The 17,244-nt window shown below is 40.3% G+C and overlaps 1 protein-coding gene across 2 annotated transcripts in view; it reads left to right on the top strand.

Annotated features, from left to right (window-relative positions):
• Positions 1 to 17,244, top strand: part of zranb3 (zinc finger, RAN-binding domain containing 3) — an 80,572-nt gene that overhangs the window by 55,620 nt on the left and 7,708 nt on the right. For both annotated transcript variants that reach the window (XM_062414428.1, XM_062414427.1), the window contains 4 exons: positions 393 to 497; positions 4,858 to 5,000; positions 12,111 to 12,251; positions 16,425 to 16,583. In XM_062414428.1, the coding sequence (XP_062270412.1) occupies positions 393 to 497; positions 4,858 to 5,000; positions 12,111 to 12,251; positions 16,425 to 16,583 (548 nt within the window). The remainder of the gene's footprint in view (positions 1 to 392; positions 498 to 4,857; positions 5,001 to 12,110; positions 12,252 to 16,424; positions 16,584 to 17,244) is intronic.

Raw genomic sequence — 17,244 nt, 5'->3', positions numbered from 1 at the left:
TCTCTGGATTATGAGTAATGGTGGTGACACAGTTTAGGAAAGAAGTGTTTCTTTTGAGTTTTTGTAATGTCATTTTTCAATTCTGTGAGCACCACAAACTACATTTCTGTTGACCTCAATTGTATTGAAATGGAAGTAGATTAAACAGAGATGGATATTTCAAAACCTGGGCGAATAAAACCAAAACTATCTGCTGGGCGAGGTATCCTCTGGAGGTATGTGAGAATATTTTATGAGTGAGGAGAGTTTTTTATCAACACAGTGTTCCAGGAATTCCAAATTCAGAACTGATTTTATCATTAACATTAGTAGTGGTTGTACTGGTGGTGGTAGCAGTAACCAATCTTTTAGCTTAAGGCTGTCTTCTTCGTCTCTGTCTCTTCATCTGTTAGGATGGTACAGCGTTGAACTTGAGCTTCATCCCCCTGGACATCAAACTAACCAACTGGGACGACCTGCCCGAGGCCTTCAGCCGGCGCCAGGAAAATCGAATACAGGTCTGCCCTTCCCGCCAGGCTGTGTGTGCGTGTGTGTGCTTTGATATTCATGGATGTGTGTGGGTGTGCGTGTGGGTCAGAGTGTTTACTCCAGGGAGATGTGAACGCTGTAATGTACCCACTTAATGTGTCATTACTGTAAAAATGCCTTTGAGGGGAATTCCACTGAATTTGCCTTTAAGGTTGTGAAATGTGCCAATATTCTCTTAGTTTTGTTGTTTCTGAGATGAATTAAGACCAAAAAAATGCAATCATGCCTTTTCTGGATTTACAAGATGAGGAATATTTTACATACACATGCTTAAGAGTGCAACTCAAAGTGTTTTAGGTAATGTGACCTTAGAGGCACAATATGAAATGTTCTGCCACTAGGGGTCTCTCAATCAAAACAATAACTTTGATGACTATTCTGTCAACAGAAGACACCTGGAGGGGCTGCGAGTCAATGCCTATTGAACGTTCAGCTTGTTTCTCAGATAACTTGAGATCCAGACCTTCAGGAGGTTTTTACCAGGAGCTGAATTATCCACAGAGGTTTCCTCCTCTCCAAAACAAACAGACACAGTGATTCAAACCAGTAGAAATGCTGAATAAAGCAGTTTCACGTTAAAAATGAGAGTTTCTCCCATGTTGTTCAGTGGACAAAGGACCTCCAGAAGGGTTGCAAGCCGAGCTGCTGCTAACGTTTGTTCAGCTTGTTTCTCTGACAACTTAAGATCCAGACATCCAACGACTAAAATCAAAATTCATGTGGTTAAGAGGTAGTTAAAAACGACCAAAATCTAAAAAGCGTATCATCAAAATGTGGCTTAAATAAACTTATGACAGTTCCTAGTGGACAACTATAACGCTGATGCATGTGCAAAGGGGTATGATGCCATTGGCAGGCGACCAAATGAAACGGACCAATTAAAATAATAGATTTCTGTTGGTTTAACCATTGTTAAAAAACGCAACTCAACAAAATATGTAAAATAGGTCTAGTTGTTTTTAGACAATTTAATGCTAAAAAGTTACATATTATACCTTTTATTCTAGACTACAATCATTTAGTTTGATATAACAGTCAGCAGGGCTATCTGCCCAATATCTAATGACAGTGACAATGAGTCACAAGGCTGCACAGGGGGTTATTAAACCTAACTGATATCTGTGTGTCACTGCGATGTGAAACTAATGATACCACTGATCATGAGGAGGAAGAAGAGCGGCAGCACGGCATCGAGAGCCTGACAGATAGGTGGAGTACGGACGCCCACTTTCAACCACTGCAGAGCCTGGAGGGCGAGAGGCAGGAGGAGGAGGAGGTGGGGGAAGATGGAGAGAGAGGAGAAAAGAGGAGGGGGCGGTTTGGGGGTTCAAACAGCCTGAGTCGACCGAGGAAACCGCGGCGAGAGAGAGAGAAAGTGTGGTTTTTATGAGGGTCGTTAAAGGAGACGGATCATCGCCTCAAATGACCCTGCACGCCAACCAGCTAATATTAAATCCTGCAATCTGCCGTGGCAGTAACAGAGCCGCTGACAGACGCCCCACCTGTCACGTTGTTTATGTTGGTTTGTAAAACCAAGGCGTGAGTTGCATCCATCCTCTGACCCATCATTTATGCCCTGTTACACTCCAATTGTCCATCAAAATCAATACCGAGCAAGCGGTTCAGTGGTGGGCTGTGACACGTTTTGGACGGAGGAAGCAGTGGTGCGTTAACTCACTTAACGCCCGATCAGAGGCGGCAGGAGCCAAAATGTTTTTAATGAATTCGCGGCAAATCATTATCAACGATGTCAGATATCTATGGTTTATGCAAATCGAGCTTTTGGAGGGAATGGAACTTAAATAATACATTTCTGAGAAGATCATTCTGGATTTTAAGGATACTTCATCATCCTCTTCTTTCTGTACTTAATTCCTTCCATCGAAGCATGTGGATTTTACTCCGTTATGCCTCTTACAAATCCAAAACATCTCTTATTGTCTGCAAATTCCACGAAGAGAGACCAAAACCAACCATGTGTTTGTTTCATGCGTCTATCCCTCAGTACTTTCCAGCTTCCATACACTGTGTTTCGCACAAAGCCCCGAGCCCTTCTGTTCCAATGCATACATCTTTAAAAAGGCTCGGAAATAAAAGGCTCTGAAGGCTAAATCATTTCATAAAACAGGAGGCGACTACAGGTTTTAGCAAACATTACTCAAACAAGAGGAAATACAATAGGAAATTTGTTGGGGACTACTTTCAGCTGCGGATTAATACACATTTGGTGCCAAAGTGAATATTTCTGGCAACAAGACAGAAAATATGAGACTGACTCATAATAAAACTCACCACTGGGTTCCATTTATTGTTGGTTTTGGTCTTTTCGTGCCATTTGTGGACAATAAGACAAATATAAAATATCACCAGCCTCCTTCTTGTTTATATTTTCTGGCAATTTTATGCCTTTATTACAGGGACAGTGGAGGGACATGCAACAAGCGTCCGCAGCCGGACTGGAACCTCAGACTTTGCAGTTATATACGCCATGCTACCAGGGTGCACCCACCAGCCTTATTCTTTAAGAGATAAAACCATGATTAACACCTTTGTCCTTCCCAGTGATGTATCAAAGCTCTCTCTCTTTCCACCCACACAATATCCGATGCTCACCTATTAACCGATCTGACCTTTGGAAAAACTGGAGGCAGGAAACACCTTCCCACTCTGCTCCTCATTCATGCCTCCTGACATCTGATCCGACTTCTGTGCTCGCGGCTGACCTTTGACCACCTCATGAACGGTTACCAGTTATCTCAGGAGGTTTCTAAAGCTTCTAACAGCACATGGTCACATCCTTGTAGCAATGGAATTCCCTTCTTTGAAATTTCTAGAAGGTAATTTCAATGTAATTATTTATTCATTTTGTTTTTGTCAATGATAATTAATTGGATATTCAGTCTACCCCGAGTTGAATCGATCACACCTCTGTCCAATCAGGTTACGTTCTCTCGGTCATATGATCCATTTTACAAATCGCTCCTACATAAAAATACATAAAAACTGTCAAAGTTCATACATTCAACATGAAGAAATTTTTTAAAAAGTTCAGAGCGATGGGAAATCCTGCATAAATGAATTATTTATCTAAACTTGTGAAACACCCCCCACCCAAAAAAACCAAACCAAAACATAAAATTTAAAAACATCTTTTAATTTGCTCAAACTTGTGACCTTCAAAAAAATATATATATATATAAAAAGCCTAGAATTTCTAAGAAGGGGGAATTCAAACCACACAAATCCAGATTTCAATGCTTTATATATTCTGTGGAATCCAATTTCAACATGAAGGATTCACCAGTGGTTTAAATTTAATTAAATTTTTTCAATTACACATTCAGCCGCTCAGAAGACTTACAATCATTTCAGCCTTTCTTTGCTTCCATTGATGGTTTACAATGGACAATTGACAGGGAACAAATGGAGAGGGTTTGGGAATTACATGCAGTATGTTTGGCGATAAAGGCCTGAATTAAACTGGGGACGCTGTGATCACGGTATTTTGATGGTTTTAACCATGAGACCACCAGGATGCCCCATGGATACTGTTCTTAAAACCTGATCAGAGTCAAGATCCTGGTCTCTGTTGAATTAATTATATGAGACCAAATTTACAGTCAAACTACTTATTCTTATTCTGTTGCATAGTGGGTTTTTTTAAATTCCTTTTCTGTTCCGATTTGCTTGATTTGAGGTATCTACTGCAGTTTAACTTTTTCCTTTAATAAATAATAAGTAATATTTCTGTCAAATGACACATAATCCAACTGCTAAAGCATCAACAAAGCAAGCCTGGGTGTTATGATAGCTTTGAAAACTGTGTGTGTAATGCAGATTGAGTTTTATCTTCACACAAATCATCTTTTTTTTTGTGTGAGAGAAGGTATCATCCATGGAAAGAAAATCACTCTTCCAGTGTAATATACGTAGGTAAATTGCCCATTAGGCCCTCAGTGCTTGCTGTGCCATTTGTTATTTTGCCAGTGGATATTCTTTGAATCTTTGACTTGGCTGAAAGCGTAGACAGCTCTCTCTCTCTCTCTTGGTTTGATGGGTTTTGTTCAGCTATCTGGAAAGCTGTCTCCTTGTGTGTATCAGTGTGTGTGTGTCGGTGTGTGTGTGTGTGTGTGTGTGTGTGTGTGCGTGCGTGCTCTGCAGGTTTGGAGAGTTTGTTTTCAGCTCAAGTGCATTTTCAAAATTGAAAAAAAAAGGAGGCTCCAATGTCCAAACTATCCATTTGTTTTTGAAGATGGAGGCTCCAACCATTTTAATTTCAACTTGAAATGGAATACGAAGTGAGGTGTCGTGTGCTCTCTCTGTTTACAGGTGCAGCGCTTCGTGCAGGAGTGGAGCAGCCTGGCGGCCATGAAACAGAAACTGCTCCGACGCAGCGGCCTACTCTTCCACAGCCCCGCTCTCGGCTTGCAGCAGCTGGCCAGCGCCCAGCGCCCTCATTCCAGCACCAAGAGGTCAGACTCTAGCTGGACATGTGTTCTTGAAAGAAATGTGCTACTTTGACTTTCAACAAACTTCTGATTAAACTCGCTCAAATTCAGGTACTAATCATTAAACATTTCCCCCCAGTACAGGGATTGACTAATTGTAGCTAAGCAACCGTTACTATGCAGAGCAGGCCTGTCAAGCTTTGGGTTTCTCCACTGTAGTAAAAGAGATACTTTTCAAATGAGAGATACATCTTGCTTCATAAGAAATGATCTCCCTTATAAATCATGTCAGTATAAACTATTACATTTCCAAAGTAACCTTCCCAACCCTGACTGTGACAGGTTTCATAATCTCTGGCTCTTAACGCCACGGCAACGGAGCTTTAATTCAAGGGGATAAAGAAAAAAACTGTATAAAAACGTGAGGAATTGCAACCATTTTTATACACAATCTCCTATATTCTCATTATATTACTGTAACATGAATACATTTTGGTAAACAGGTCAAATAAAACTTGCATCAGTGTCCAAATATATATGGACCTAGTCATCATGTGTCCTTTCACAGGGTTCCTGTTTAAAAACAAGTCAGCTGGAAACATTAAAAAGTCATCCGGAGACCGCGTTTACAAGCTTGGTCCTGACGTTGGCTTTAATAGCCAGCTAGCTACAGCTGATATCATCTGACAACCACAGTTTTCATTTCATCTAGCGAAATCCACATTCACTCACTATAAATGAGAGGCTGCTTTTGTCTGCCTGCCTGACCTCCAGCGCTTCACTAAATCTGTATTATTAAACAAGGGAACAAAAGAAAATGCGTCTTCCTCCTATCAGGCAGTAATAAGTGGAACTTGTGTACATTTGGAAAACGGTGGAAATTTCGAGACGAGATGAATTAGTTCCCCACATTTTGTCAGAATCCAACAGGGGGATGTGTGAGATTTAACATGAAAAACGAGCGGATTTGTAAATACTAAGTGCCCCGGGCGTCATGGAAGGCAGAATAGTATTCGTGTGTGTGTGTGTGTGTGTGTGTGTGTGTGGGTGGGCGTATCAAAGGGTGTCAGCTGAGGCATGAGAGAGGATGGGATGTGCTGTGTATATGTACATGTGTGTCGTTTTTTTTCTCTCTCTCTATTTTTTTTGACAAACAAGCATTGTTGCTGACACACTAATTACAGCTGGCGTGGATAGAAGCAGGGAGAGTTTGCCAATTACAGGGTAAACTCCTGTGTGTGTGCATGTGTGTGTGTGTGTGTGTGTGTGTGAGCGAATAGAGAGACAGTGTGTGTTTCTCAACCGGGGGGACGTGTTTGGGTGCATGAACCTAATCAAGGTGTGAGTAGGAGGCAATTGGCCCGGCTTGATTTGATACCTGTTTGATTTATTCACTAATCAGAACCAATCAAGCTCCAGCTTGGGCTCAGCGGGGCGATCACCGCTCACCTTCCCAGCACTGAGACGCTCAGTTTTCAACTACTCCCAAAGTTAATGCACTTTGCCTAGGTTCCCAACACCGTGTGTATTTTCGTCATAAGCCACTCACGGTGATTTACAATGATTTTAGGGAGAGTTAAAAGGATTTTAATCCGGTTTGCATCCTGCCTTAGCACGCCTCATTCCTGAAATTACTGCAGATATTGGCTACGAATGGTTTATTGCTTCTATAACGCTTCATTGTAATTAAAGGGGGAAAAAAGATGCACATATTTTTTCTTTTCTTTCATGTATATGCATACTGATTTCGGCACAGCAATGCGGTTGCTAGGCAACACGTGTAAGTAGAAGCGGTTAATAAAGATTCAGTTAACAATTCGATGTTTTCATGAAATTAACTCATCATCTAATCATATACAAAATCAACAAAAGATGCTATTTGCTCAGATTAACAGTTACAGATTCATTAGGAGAGAAGTGCAGCAGTACAACTTTATATTTGATGATGCAGATTAGATGAAGGAGATTTGTGAGAAACAGATTTTTTTTAAAGAATAGAGTATGAGACTGGCTCCTACACTTCCCATAATGCAGTTTGATGGCATCGTTGCTAGGGCCACATCTCTCAAACTCTACACCCCTAGTTTGTCACGCCGGGTTTCTGTCGTAAATTTGAAGTCTCGAGCCCAAACTGAGAAAAGACAAGATTATTGTCTCGGACTTGATGAAGCTGCTGCAGAGCAACAGAAGACGTACAGCTGTTTTCACAGGCTGCTTCACAGCTGCTTTTTCCGTGACCAGTATACTGAATTTTACGCGTACAGTCACTTTAAAGTAATAATAGTTCAGATTTTCATTATATCAGAGCCTGTTTGATACGTTTTAAAGCCAGCGTTTATTCAGCTACAGCCATTCAATGTATTTACACTCTTTAATTGCCTCTCTTTAAAGTAGTTGTCATTGAGTCCGCCTTTCTCATGCAGAATTCATAATGTGGCGGACCAAAGCAGAGGCATGCAAACGTTTCACGTAATGTGGTAAACAACTTTGAATCATGACTTCAACATAAAAGTGTTGGATGACATCGCTGGCTCTCTTTTTTCTCTCTTTTATTAAAACAATGTGATGTTTATTTGGCTTTTGGCGCTTAAAACAAACAGTAGTTGCTCTTCTGTTGTATTTCTGATGTATTAGATGCACGATATTAGATGAATATTAGATGAAGATGCGCTGCTGCCGGTGGTAACACACATTTCATATCTAAAATCGGAGGCCGTTGTCGCCAAATCAAGAAAATGTTACGCATAGTAACTTCAAATACAGCATGTTTATAGATCTCATTATCACAGATTTTTTATGCAGCATCAAATTAACTTTAGGCTGTCAGAACATCTGTCAGGTTAATGGTTAAACATACCCTGAAACGTGAATTTGCTCCTCAGTGTTTCCTCAGTGCATCCTCTAAGGTGAACCATTGCAGCTCGTGCAATTTCCAATAACCGGGAACTGGGAATTCCTCCCATCTGACACTGAATACACGGAGTAGACACCGAGGCCAGCGAGCGAGAGCAGCAGTCAATCAAAGCAGCTTCAGCTGGGCCAGACCTGGAGTTGCAGCTCGTTAGTTTGATTTCACACAGCTGAGCAGCGTCTGGGCCCCCGTGCTGAACCGCAGGCTGGCCCCCGGTTGGAGCAGGGCTGCTGTCTGTGGCTCTGCAGGTCTGCAGGTACGCTGTCAGCAACCTGCTGCCACCATGGGCTTGCAACAACACCCCTGCAGCTGTGTGTCAATGGACCACCAGTGGAAAAAGCATAGTCCAAATAATCCAATACACTATAGACTATGGAAAGTTATCTTAAAGGCGGCCTGTGGAGTTTTCTGGTAAACAAACAGTGATGTTTACAGTCAGTGTTTCTCACCAACAAATATTCGACACAGTGAGGTCTGACAAAGTGTGTTGAGTGTGTTTTCCTCCACATTTTTGAAATATCTTATGTTTACATCCATGTTTGCTACCTTGCAAACTCCTTCACTGCTTTGCTGCACTTGTTAATGCTTTACTCTCGCCGCCGTCAAGCTGTGCATTCCCTTAAACCTGCAAGAATGTTTATTGCTTTGACCTTTTTCCTTTCTTTTTTTTTCCCCTTTATTTATTTCGGTCACATGAACTCATGTACATGAAGCCTAACAAAGCAAATAATCATATTTCCCAGCTCGGTGTGCCTCGTCTCTACCACATCTACTAACAAGCCAAAAGGGAAACAAAAGAAACAATAAAAACAATACAAAACAAAAGTATAAATAAATAAATAAATAAAGCAGTTTGACAGAAAAGGTGTAGAATTGAAGCATCCTTTCAAGCGAGCGTGTGTGTATAGGCCTGTCATGATAACTACTGTTGTTGAACAATATATTGTCTCATAAATAATCGCGATAAATGGTATTAGTCTTTTGAATATCATTTTATACCACTGATATAATGATAATATAATGTATGATAGTGAAAGGGGGGGCGGGGCAAATTCATGTCCATGTATCATACAATAAGTCGATATGTAGACGATATATCGATATATATATAGATGATAATGTTGATAATTACGTTATTGTACGATAAGACGATAATTATTGTGACAGGCCTACGTGTGCATCCTTATGTAAATTCTTAAGATAAACAAAGTGGGGACCTACTTGTCAAAACATAACTTCCCAGTGCTACTAGCAGCCACACATGTAACAGGGTACCTTTAATACATCATATTTAGTATTTTTAGCAGGTTAAACAATTTTTCTCCCCTGGGTGCCCGCAAAAAATATTTTCCATTTGTATCATGATGTAAGAAAAGTGAATATGTTTAGATCATGACAGTAAGTGTAATGCATAAACAGGCAGGAAAATCAACTGTACTCAATTCCAGATTGTCCAAGAACCTTCCTGCATAAAAACATTCAAACACACACATCTACTCTCTCCCAGAAGCGCAGTTGGACCCCAGTTTAGTGTAAGGTATCTCGTTTCATCCAGTCCCAGCGCTGGGACTTTTTGTGAAGCAAAGGAAGCTCCTCTGTTTGATGGAGACTTACCTTCTTCCTCATCTTCCCCTCAGCTTCCAGAGAAACTTCTCCTCTTTGATGTGTCTCCCTCCTCCACTTTTTCTGCCTCCTGTCATCCGTCTCTCCCTCCTTCTGCCTTCTTCTTTCTATTTTCCTCCCGAAGAAAAGTATACCGTCCAGATGGAGCTGGTGGAAATGCATAAAAAAAAAATGTCATTGCGTCGCCCCCAGGGCCGAGCAGAAACATTAAAAGCTGATTTCAACAGTGGCAACACCTCCATGTTTAAACAGCAGGGTGTTTGACAGACGCTAGTATTTCATTACTAATCAGCAAAACAGCGCAATCAGGATAGAAATGCATAATGTAACTATTTCAAGTAGAATAAAATAACCCATTTCACATTTAAATTTCTTCTTGTATAAAAGTGCTACAATAAGCCTTTGATAGTCCATTCAGTTGAAGAATATACAGTAGATGGTGAATACGCCTGTGAACATTTGAAATATATATATCTATATTTTCTTTATCTGAAATATCTCATTTGGTTTCTGTAGTTTTGCTGTATGTATGTAACCTGACCACAACATGCCAGATCACTTATGTAATATTCATGTTGTAAAGGTAGATTTAAACAGACTAAATGAAACTGCAGATCATTTTCAGTCCAATTTCATTTAGTTTAATGGCATTCATTTATTATTTTCTACATGTCTTCTAAAGTTCCAGGAGCAGTTCCAATTATTGATTTTTTTTTCTTCCAGAGGTGGCCGTGCTACTGTTTGTTCCATCAAGCCGAGTTCAAGAATTGACGTATCTGTCAAAACAAATGTTTGGAAAGGCCGTTAATTATTGATCCACGTAACAATTAGTGAACGGTGTCATCACCTGAGTTGATTATCCGTGAAAGTGCCACATCGTGCTATGCCTGCCCCCCCCCCCCCCTCTCCCTCTCTCCATTCATCTTTTTCTACAGTATCCCCCTCTCTTTTTTTGTAGAGCCGGTTTTGCTTTGCTAATGATCTGCTACCACAGCAGCGCATTTATAAGTCACCGCTCCCAGCCAATAAATTGTTCCAGCACATAACCCTGAACAAACAAACAAGACATAACGTGTTCATTTCTGAGCTGTATAGGAGCTGGTAGGTGTTTGCTTTTTTAACTGAAGAGAGCCAAGCTAGCTGTTTCCCTCTGCTTCCAGTCTTTATGCTAAGCTAAGCTAGCTGTAACTTCAGACGGTAGAGTGGTTTAGCAATATTAAGTAGATTTTTGGGGGCCGATACCAATATTAGGGGGTAAAATTCCGATAGATATATTGGCCAATAATATTGTATGTACAGAATATATAGATAAACCCACATTTTTTGTAATGATACCTCACATGTAATGAAGGTATTATATTTTACAGTTTAACAAAATTACATCAGCGCACTAAAACAGTAAATTTCACTCGGAATTTAATAATTAGAATTAGCTAAACATGTAAAACAAACAAACAAAACATGTATATATTAAACTTGATTTAAGAAAAAGGATCAAATATACATAAAATGCTGTTAATATAACTTTAAAAAATATGTATATCGGCACACATCGGATGACATATACCGAAACTGATATATCTGGGATAGGTCAATATCGGCTGACCTATATATCGGCCAGGTTATAGAATATTTCTAAAACTATTCCTTTAATGATACTGTTGTTCAAGTCAGAAGACACTGATTCTTACTGAGTGTCCTTGAGTAGGACACAGAGTCCATTACAACAGCCGCACTGAAGTCTGACCTTTGACCAATTTGTAGAGGAGCAAACAGAGCAGATAATTAGTCTATAGGGTGTTAGAGTGTTATTCTCCCTCTGAGGAAAGCTTTAATGTTACCTGGAGACATTTGGTGATTGGTCGCTTCTCCCTCAGGACCACAGGAATTTACTCCCATCCTGAACCAAACGCGTCACCAATTTTATTTTATTTTTTTATACCTCTTTTGTATTTCGTGTCAAGTCTGACATCCCGGGGTCATTTTAATCCTGCCCTGCATTGACATGGAAGTGTTTCGACTTGCACACCTAGCATCTGTAATACGCGGGCCATAAAAACCAGTGGCGGGGCAGATGGATTAGATTAGATGATTGACGATCCCTGTGGGGAAATTAGATTGCTGCAGCAGCAATAGTAATAGGATTCAGCAGGGAAAGAGGACAGAGCATAAGCACATAAATAGAATAGAAAATAAGCAATGAAAGGAAGGATTTGTGCAGTTAAGCACAGTTTGGTGCCAAGACAAATATAAAAGTGCATCTGGCATTGCATTTGCAATAAGGCGTTTGTGGAGTTTTTTGTCAGTACTGTGGGTGGTGGTGTGTGTTCCATATTTGTGGGCGAGTCCCTGGATTACCGCAGCCCTGCCCGGATGACTAAGATTACCGCTGCGCTTGATCAACATCAAATTTCCTCCTTTACCTGCTAATGCTGTCCGGAGAGAGTTGATGAATCCGTCTCCTTGCAGCTACTCCCCCATGCTCTCCAACGTGTGAATCAGCTCTCCTTCATCCAGGAGCCTCTTGGTTATATAACATCAACAGCATCTACCATTCCCTCACAGCCCCGCTTATCCCGTTCTTTTTTTATTTTCCGCAGGTACCTCAGTCGAGACGAGGTGGCCCAGGCCTCCACCAGCAAGGCCCAGCAGGAGGGCGGCAGCGTCAGGCTGGTCACCAAGGAGACCTTCTTCGCCAAGAGGAGGTCCACCTCTTCTCTAACTCCACCTGCATCAGAGAGGTAGGTTAGACGGACAGATATGCGTGGGTGGATGGTGAGGGCAGGAAAGGTTAAGCTGTCCTCAGGTCTTTAAAAAGTCTATAATGTTTTCTTGTCTCGAAGTTTTACACAACAGATAAATATAAAGCGTTTAAAATTAAGATGTAGGTGTATATGATAGGTATGTATTTGTCTGGTTTATTACAGTTACAAAATCAGCACAAACAAACAGCATCTAGGTTTAACTGATCAATCTTGCACAGCTCAGAGATCACGTCCAGTCTTGTTTGCCGTTTGCAAAGATGAGGTTTCATCGCCTGCACATGAAGGTGATTTGCCTCATCACGTGGCTTCCCTCTTTGGGATTTTCATTTTCCTTCCCTCAGCTGTCTCCATGGAGACCCGTATGTGCCTTGTGGGAGAGGCACAAAGGCCCGCTGAGTGTGTTAGTACAGTAAATATAGACCATAATACAATCTACTGGCAGAGATGCAACGGCCAGCTCACCCCAGGAGGGATATCGCTATGGAAACCTGCAGCAAAGCACACACTGCACGTGCTCACATGGACACATATGTGCACGGCAACTGGCATCGTGTACAAAATGTCTTTAATAGTCAATCAAGTGTCTTAGTAAAGGTGCTATTTAGAATTTGCATTTTATTTTTACACCTTGAAGAACTGTAAACGTATCTTTAATGAGGATAACATGTCTGTTTTCTTCACTGCTTATCCTCTAGAGGGGTCACAGGATCTGGAGATGGGGGATCACAGGACTATCATATATATATATATAAAGAGAGAGAAAAGGACAGGCAACCATTCACACTCATATTCACACCTACGGGCAATTTAGAGTCCCCAGTGAACCTACCCTGCATGTTTTTGGTCTGTGGGAGGATGAGGATGCCACAGTACCCAGAGAGAACCCACACAGGCACAGGGAGAACATATTCCACACAGAAGGGCCCCGGCTGACCAGCGTGTTCAAACCCTCTGGCTGTGAGGCGACAGCACTAACCACTACACCAACCATGCCACCCAAAAAATACATTCCTCTCATTTGTACTGTATAACGTCATCTGCATATAACTCATTCTATATAATATTCATCTCACATATATTCACTTAGTCCGATATGCAAATAGCTTTTTCTGTGCATATATATGACTTATTATAACTCCACTTTTCTTTTCAGTACTTTACTAGTTTGCACTTGGGTTTGATGCAAAAACTATGTTCAATGACAATAAAGTTTCATCTAATCTAATCTAAACATGTTGTTGTTGAAAAGTGTACCTAATATTTTGCTCCCTTCATGTATCTTAATGGAGTGGACAAAATATTAGCAACACCATTCAATATAATGCACTACCCGTTATGGCCTTAATAATAAACATAAAGTACCTTTCTCACAATTTCAACAACAGCTGATAATGTATAAGCTTCATAAATGTAGAATTTATAGCAGAGCTGTTGTACATGTGTTCCTAATAAAGTGATCGCTGAGTGTATTTTCTACTAAATTTTTATTATCATTCAGCGAAATAAGGCCAAATTTTCAGATGTTAACTGATGCCGAAACAGAAGCAGAATACAACAGATTTATCTAAATAAACTTCTATGACTTCTAGAAAGTGTGCCTAAAATTAGGAAATTGATACTTGTTGATTAAGATAAATAAGCTTTAATAATACTGATGTTAAATCTAAGTTCAGCAGAACTTCTCTGACAAATAAAAACCCCACACTTAGCCTATTAGCCTAAATAAAAATGTGGGGCTCCAATACAAACTGAGATGCACCAGATTTTCCCCTCAGCGAAACTCTCTGGTGGGGTTGACTCACTGTCCACCGAAAGTTTACAGCTTTTTAAAAATAGAATCTTCCCTCCCGATCAACAGAAAGCTGTAATCGCCAGCGTCAGATCTTAATCCTCTCTCGTGCCTTTAGTTTCCTTTGGTATAAAAAAGCATCAGAGATCAGTTGGGGTTGTAAACACTGACAGGCTGCGTGCCGTTTGCTGAAGGCGTGTTGAGCGATTTCTGGGGTTTTAAGTATGAGTTTTCAGACAGTTACCTCATGCTGCGATGTAGAGCTACCAACACGCTCCCTTGCTTTTATGCATATATGAATTGTAATTACTTGGAAGCTAAATGCAAAGCACATACATTAATTCCCTTTAAATTGTGTTGATAACATTATTGAAATAGAAATACATTATTTAAAGTTCTGTGAGTTTTTTTTTTTGTTTTTTTTTCTAAAGTACCACCTTTCTCAGTTTGGGCACACCAGGAAAAAAAATCTATTTCTGTCTCTCTTTCATCCACTAGACTGTGCTGGCACAGCATTTGTCTCTTGGTACTTCCAATTTTTTTTGGTATCTTCTCAACTTTGAAGCAGCAAGGTTCTTTTTTTTTTTTTTGGAGGGGTTTCTTCTCCATTTCAATGATTAAATCTCTCTCTGTAGTGCTCTGTCTTTCTGGCTCTTTGTTCCTCTCTCTGTCTGTCTGAATTGTAAACCGTGGGGAAAGAGAATTTAGTCCATCTGTCCCCTCCAATGTGGGTCTAGCACCCTGCTGGGACAACATGGCAAACGCCCAAACCCTCGCCGTCCTCTGCCAAAAGGACGGGCGTGTGCACATACACACAGATGATATTTTCGGCAAGCTGCATCACCATCATGCATACACACACACACACACACACACACACAGAGTATGTACACATTTCCCACATGCACACCATCCATATGTCCATCAGCTCTGCATCTGCAGCTCACAAAAGCAAGCACTTTTATTTTTTATTGAATGAACATATATATATATGAGATAGTATAAAAAGCACTGAGCTCTACATTGAATCTGGCTTTTAGCATACAGAATGACATTTATCACATTCAGTCAAGGTAACATCTCTTTCACGTTTGGTGCACAAAGGGCTAAAAATCAGTCACAGCAGTCTGCAACACTTACGTGGTATCTGAACAAATAGGGTATAATAAATAGAATAGACTGCATTTAAATTTTGACACCTCTGACAAGAAAAATGACTGAATACTGCATTGTGTTGTTTATGCCATCAAATTTAGACTTTCTCATTCTCATTTGATCACGATGCTAAAATTTAAGCATTTACACTGGACAGAGCTATCATTAATTCTCAAATAGGGAACTGAGCCTTTTTTTTTATAGTTTTATTCCTCATTTCTCCTGTTTCACAAGTATATTTTTATATTTATATGTTCTTTTAAATTTGCTGTTATTGCAAACTGAATATCCTCCCTGTATACCCGTTTTAGCAAATTTGGGATGATGTATGCCTCTAAATCCAGCACTAATTTCACCATTAGAATTTGTCCTTTTAAAGGGCTATTCCAGCGATATATTAATGCAGTTTGATAAAGTAGGGGGGCTTGCAAGAGACATATTTAAGAAGAGAATGATCGAAAAATCAAAAATCGAAGCAGTACAGGATGAGATATTCTAACTTTTAGCTCATAGTATCACTGAAGCTTCAAAAACACTTAATCCTACATTTCCCATAAATTCTGTAACTCTTTTCCTACCTGTTAAATGGCTCATCTTTTAAACTTGTTGCCTCCAGATTTTCTGTCAAATATATGAAATCTCAAATATATAAAAACTTAAAATAACCCTGGTGATATCATCAGGGTCATTGAGACCAGACTTTTATGTCTAAAATTGACCCTGTTAGATAAACACTTTTCTTATGCTCCAATTCATACTAGTCGCTTCTGCTTTTCATGTTCAATGTCAAGCTTTTGCTGTTGTTGTTTTTTTACCCAGCCTTCTTCAGCAGCGCTGTGTAGAAGCTTGTTACCGTGCCAACCCTGACTTTTATTTGACATCTGGCCATTATGTGAACACAAGCTGCAATTTAAGAGTTTAATCAATTCTGTCATTTTATACAATCTTATATTATTCGGTAGACACTTTAACGGCTTTCAGAACTTCACCTTCACCTCCTGGGTCACATCTCACATGCAAACATCGAATTATGAGAATTTACAATATCTATAAAACACCAAGATGATTTAGATTCCAATTGCCTTGTAAGCACTGACATCTTTGGTCTGAATTATAGGTTAAAGGTCAAGATATGATCAGCCAAAGAAGCTTTTGTTCCGGTGACTAATTGTAATCACTTTCTCTTTCTATCTGTGTCTCTGCAGGGAGGACAAGCCGTCCTGTGAGACAGCGGAGGAGCAGCCGTCATCAGAGTCTGGCTACCTGCAGGCCGTGGACAGTCAGGGTGTTCCTCTGTGTCTGTCCTGCCAGCAGGCCTGCTCTACCACCGGCGGGGCCTGGGACACCCGATTCTGCAGCCACAGGTTTAATGACACTACACATATAGGAGCTGCTGCAGCTTTAAATATACAGAAAAATGATCATGGACAGGTTTTTGTTAAAAGCGGAGCTGCTCAAAAAGTTATAGCAAAAGTCTGAAAGTTACTGCATGTTCTCTGCTCGGAGCACCAGATGAGGGCTTTACTGCGTGAGGACAATGTAGGCAGTCTTCAGTAAGATGTCAACCACAGAAAAGCATGTTAAATTAAGTTTAATTAGTTTGTGTAATTGTGATTGCTTAAACTTTCCAGCACTGGTTGTCCTCTGTGCCAGAGCCCACCCATCTGGCTCCTAAAATTAAATTGTACTCCGAGCTTTAAGAAGCAGAATTTTTGAGGTTTTGTGCAAAACAAACTACAAATAACTCTGCAGACATCATCCTGTCGCTTTACTAGATCTGCTTTGTAAAAAGAATGATGGCTTAAATACATTGCTGTTCCCATATTAAATGACAGTAATTACAGTTCCTATCAGAGTGATTTCAACAGCTTCAATTTGAACATAAATGTAAAGAATATTTTCAATGAAAAAAAGGAAAAAAATGCTGATTCTGTCTCTGCAATGGCTTGTTGTCCTTGAGGGAGACACTGCACCCTTTCCCGCTCGCTCATGGTCACTCTGAATGAGACCGACAACTAAATTCTT

Source organism: Scomber scombrus, chromosome 24, assembly GCF_963691925.1.
Source record: "Scomber scombrus chromosome 24, fScoSco1.1, whole genome shotgun sequence".
Lineage (NCBI taxonomy): Eukaryota > Metazoa > Chordata > Actinopteri > Scombriformes > Scombridae > Scomber > Scomber scombrus.
The sequence above is the reverse complement of the archived record's forward strand: the minus strand, read 5'-3'. Positions and strand labels throughout refer to the sequence as shown.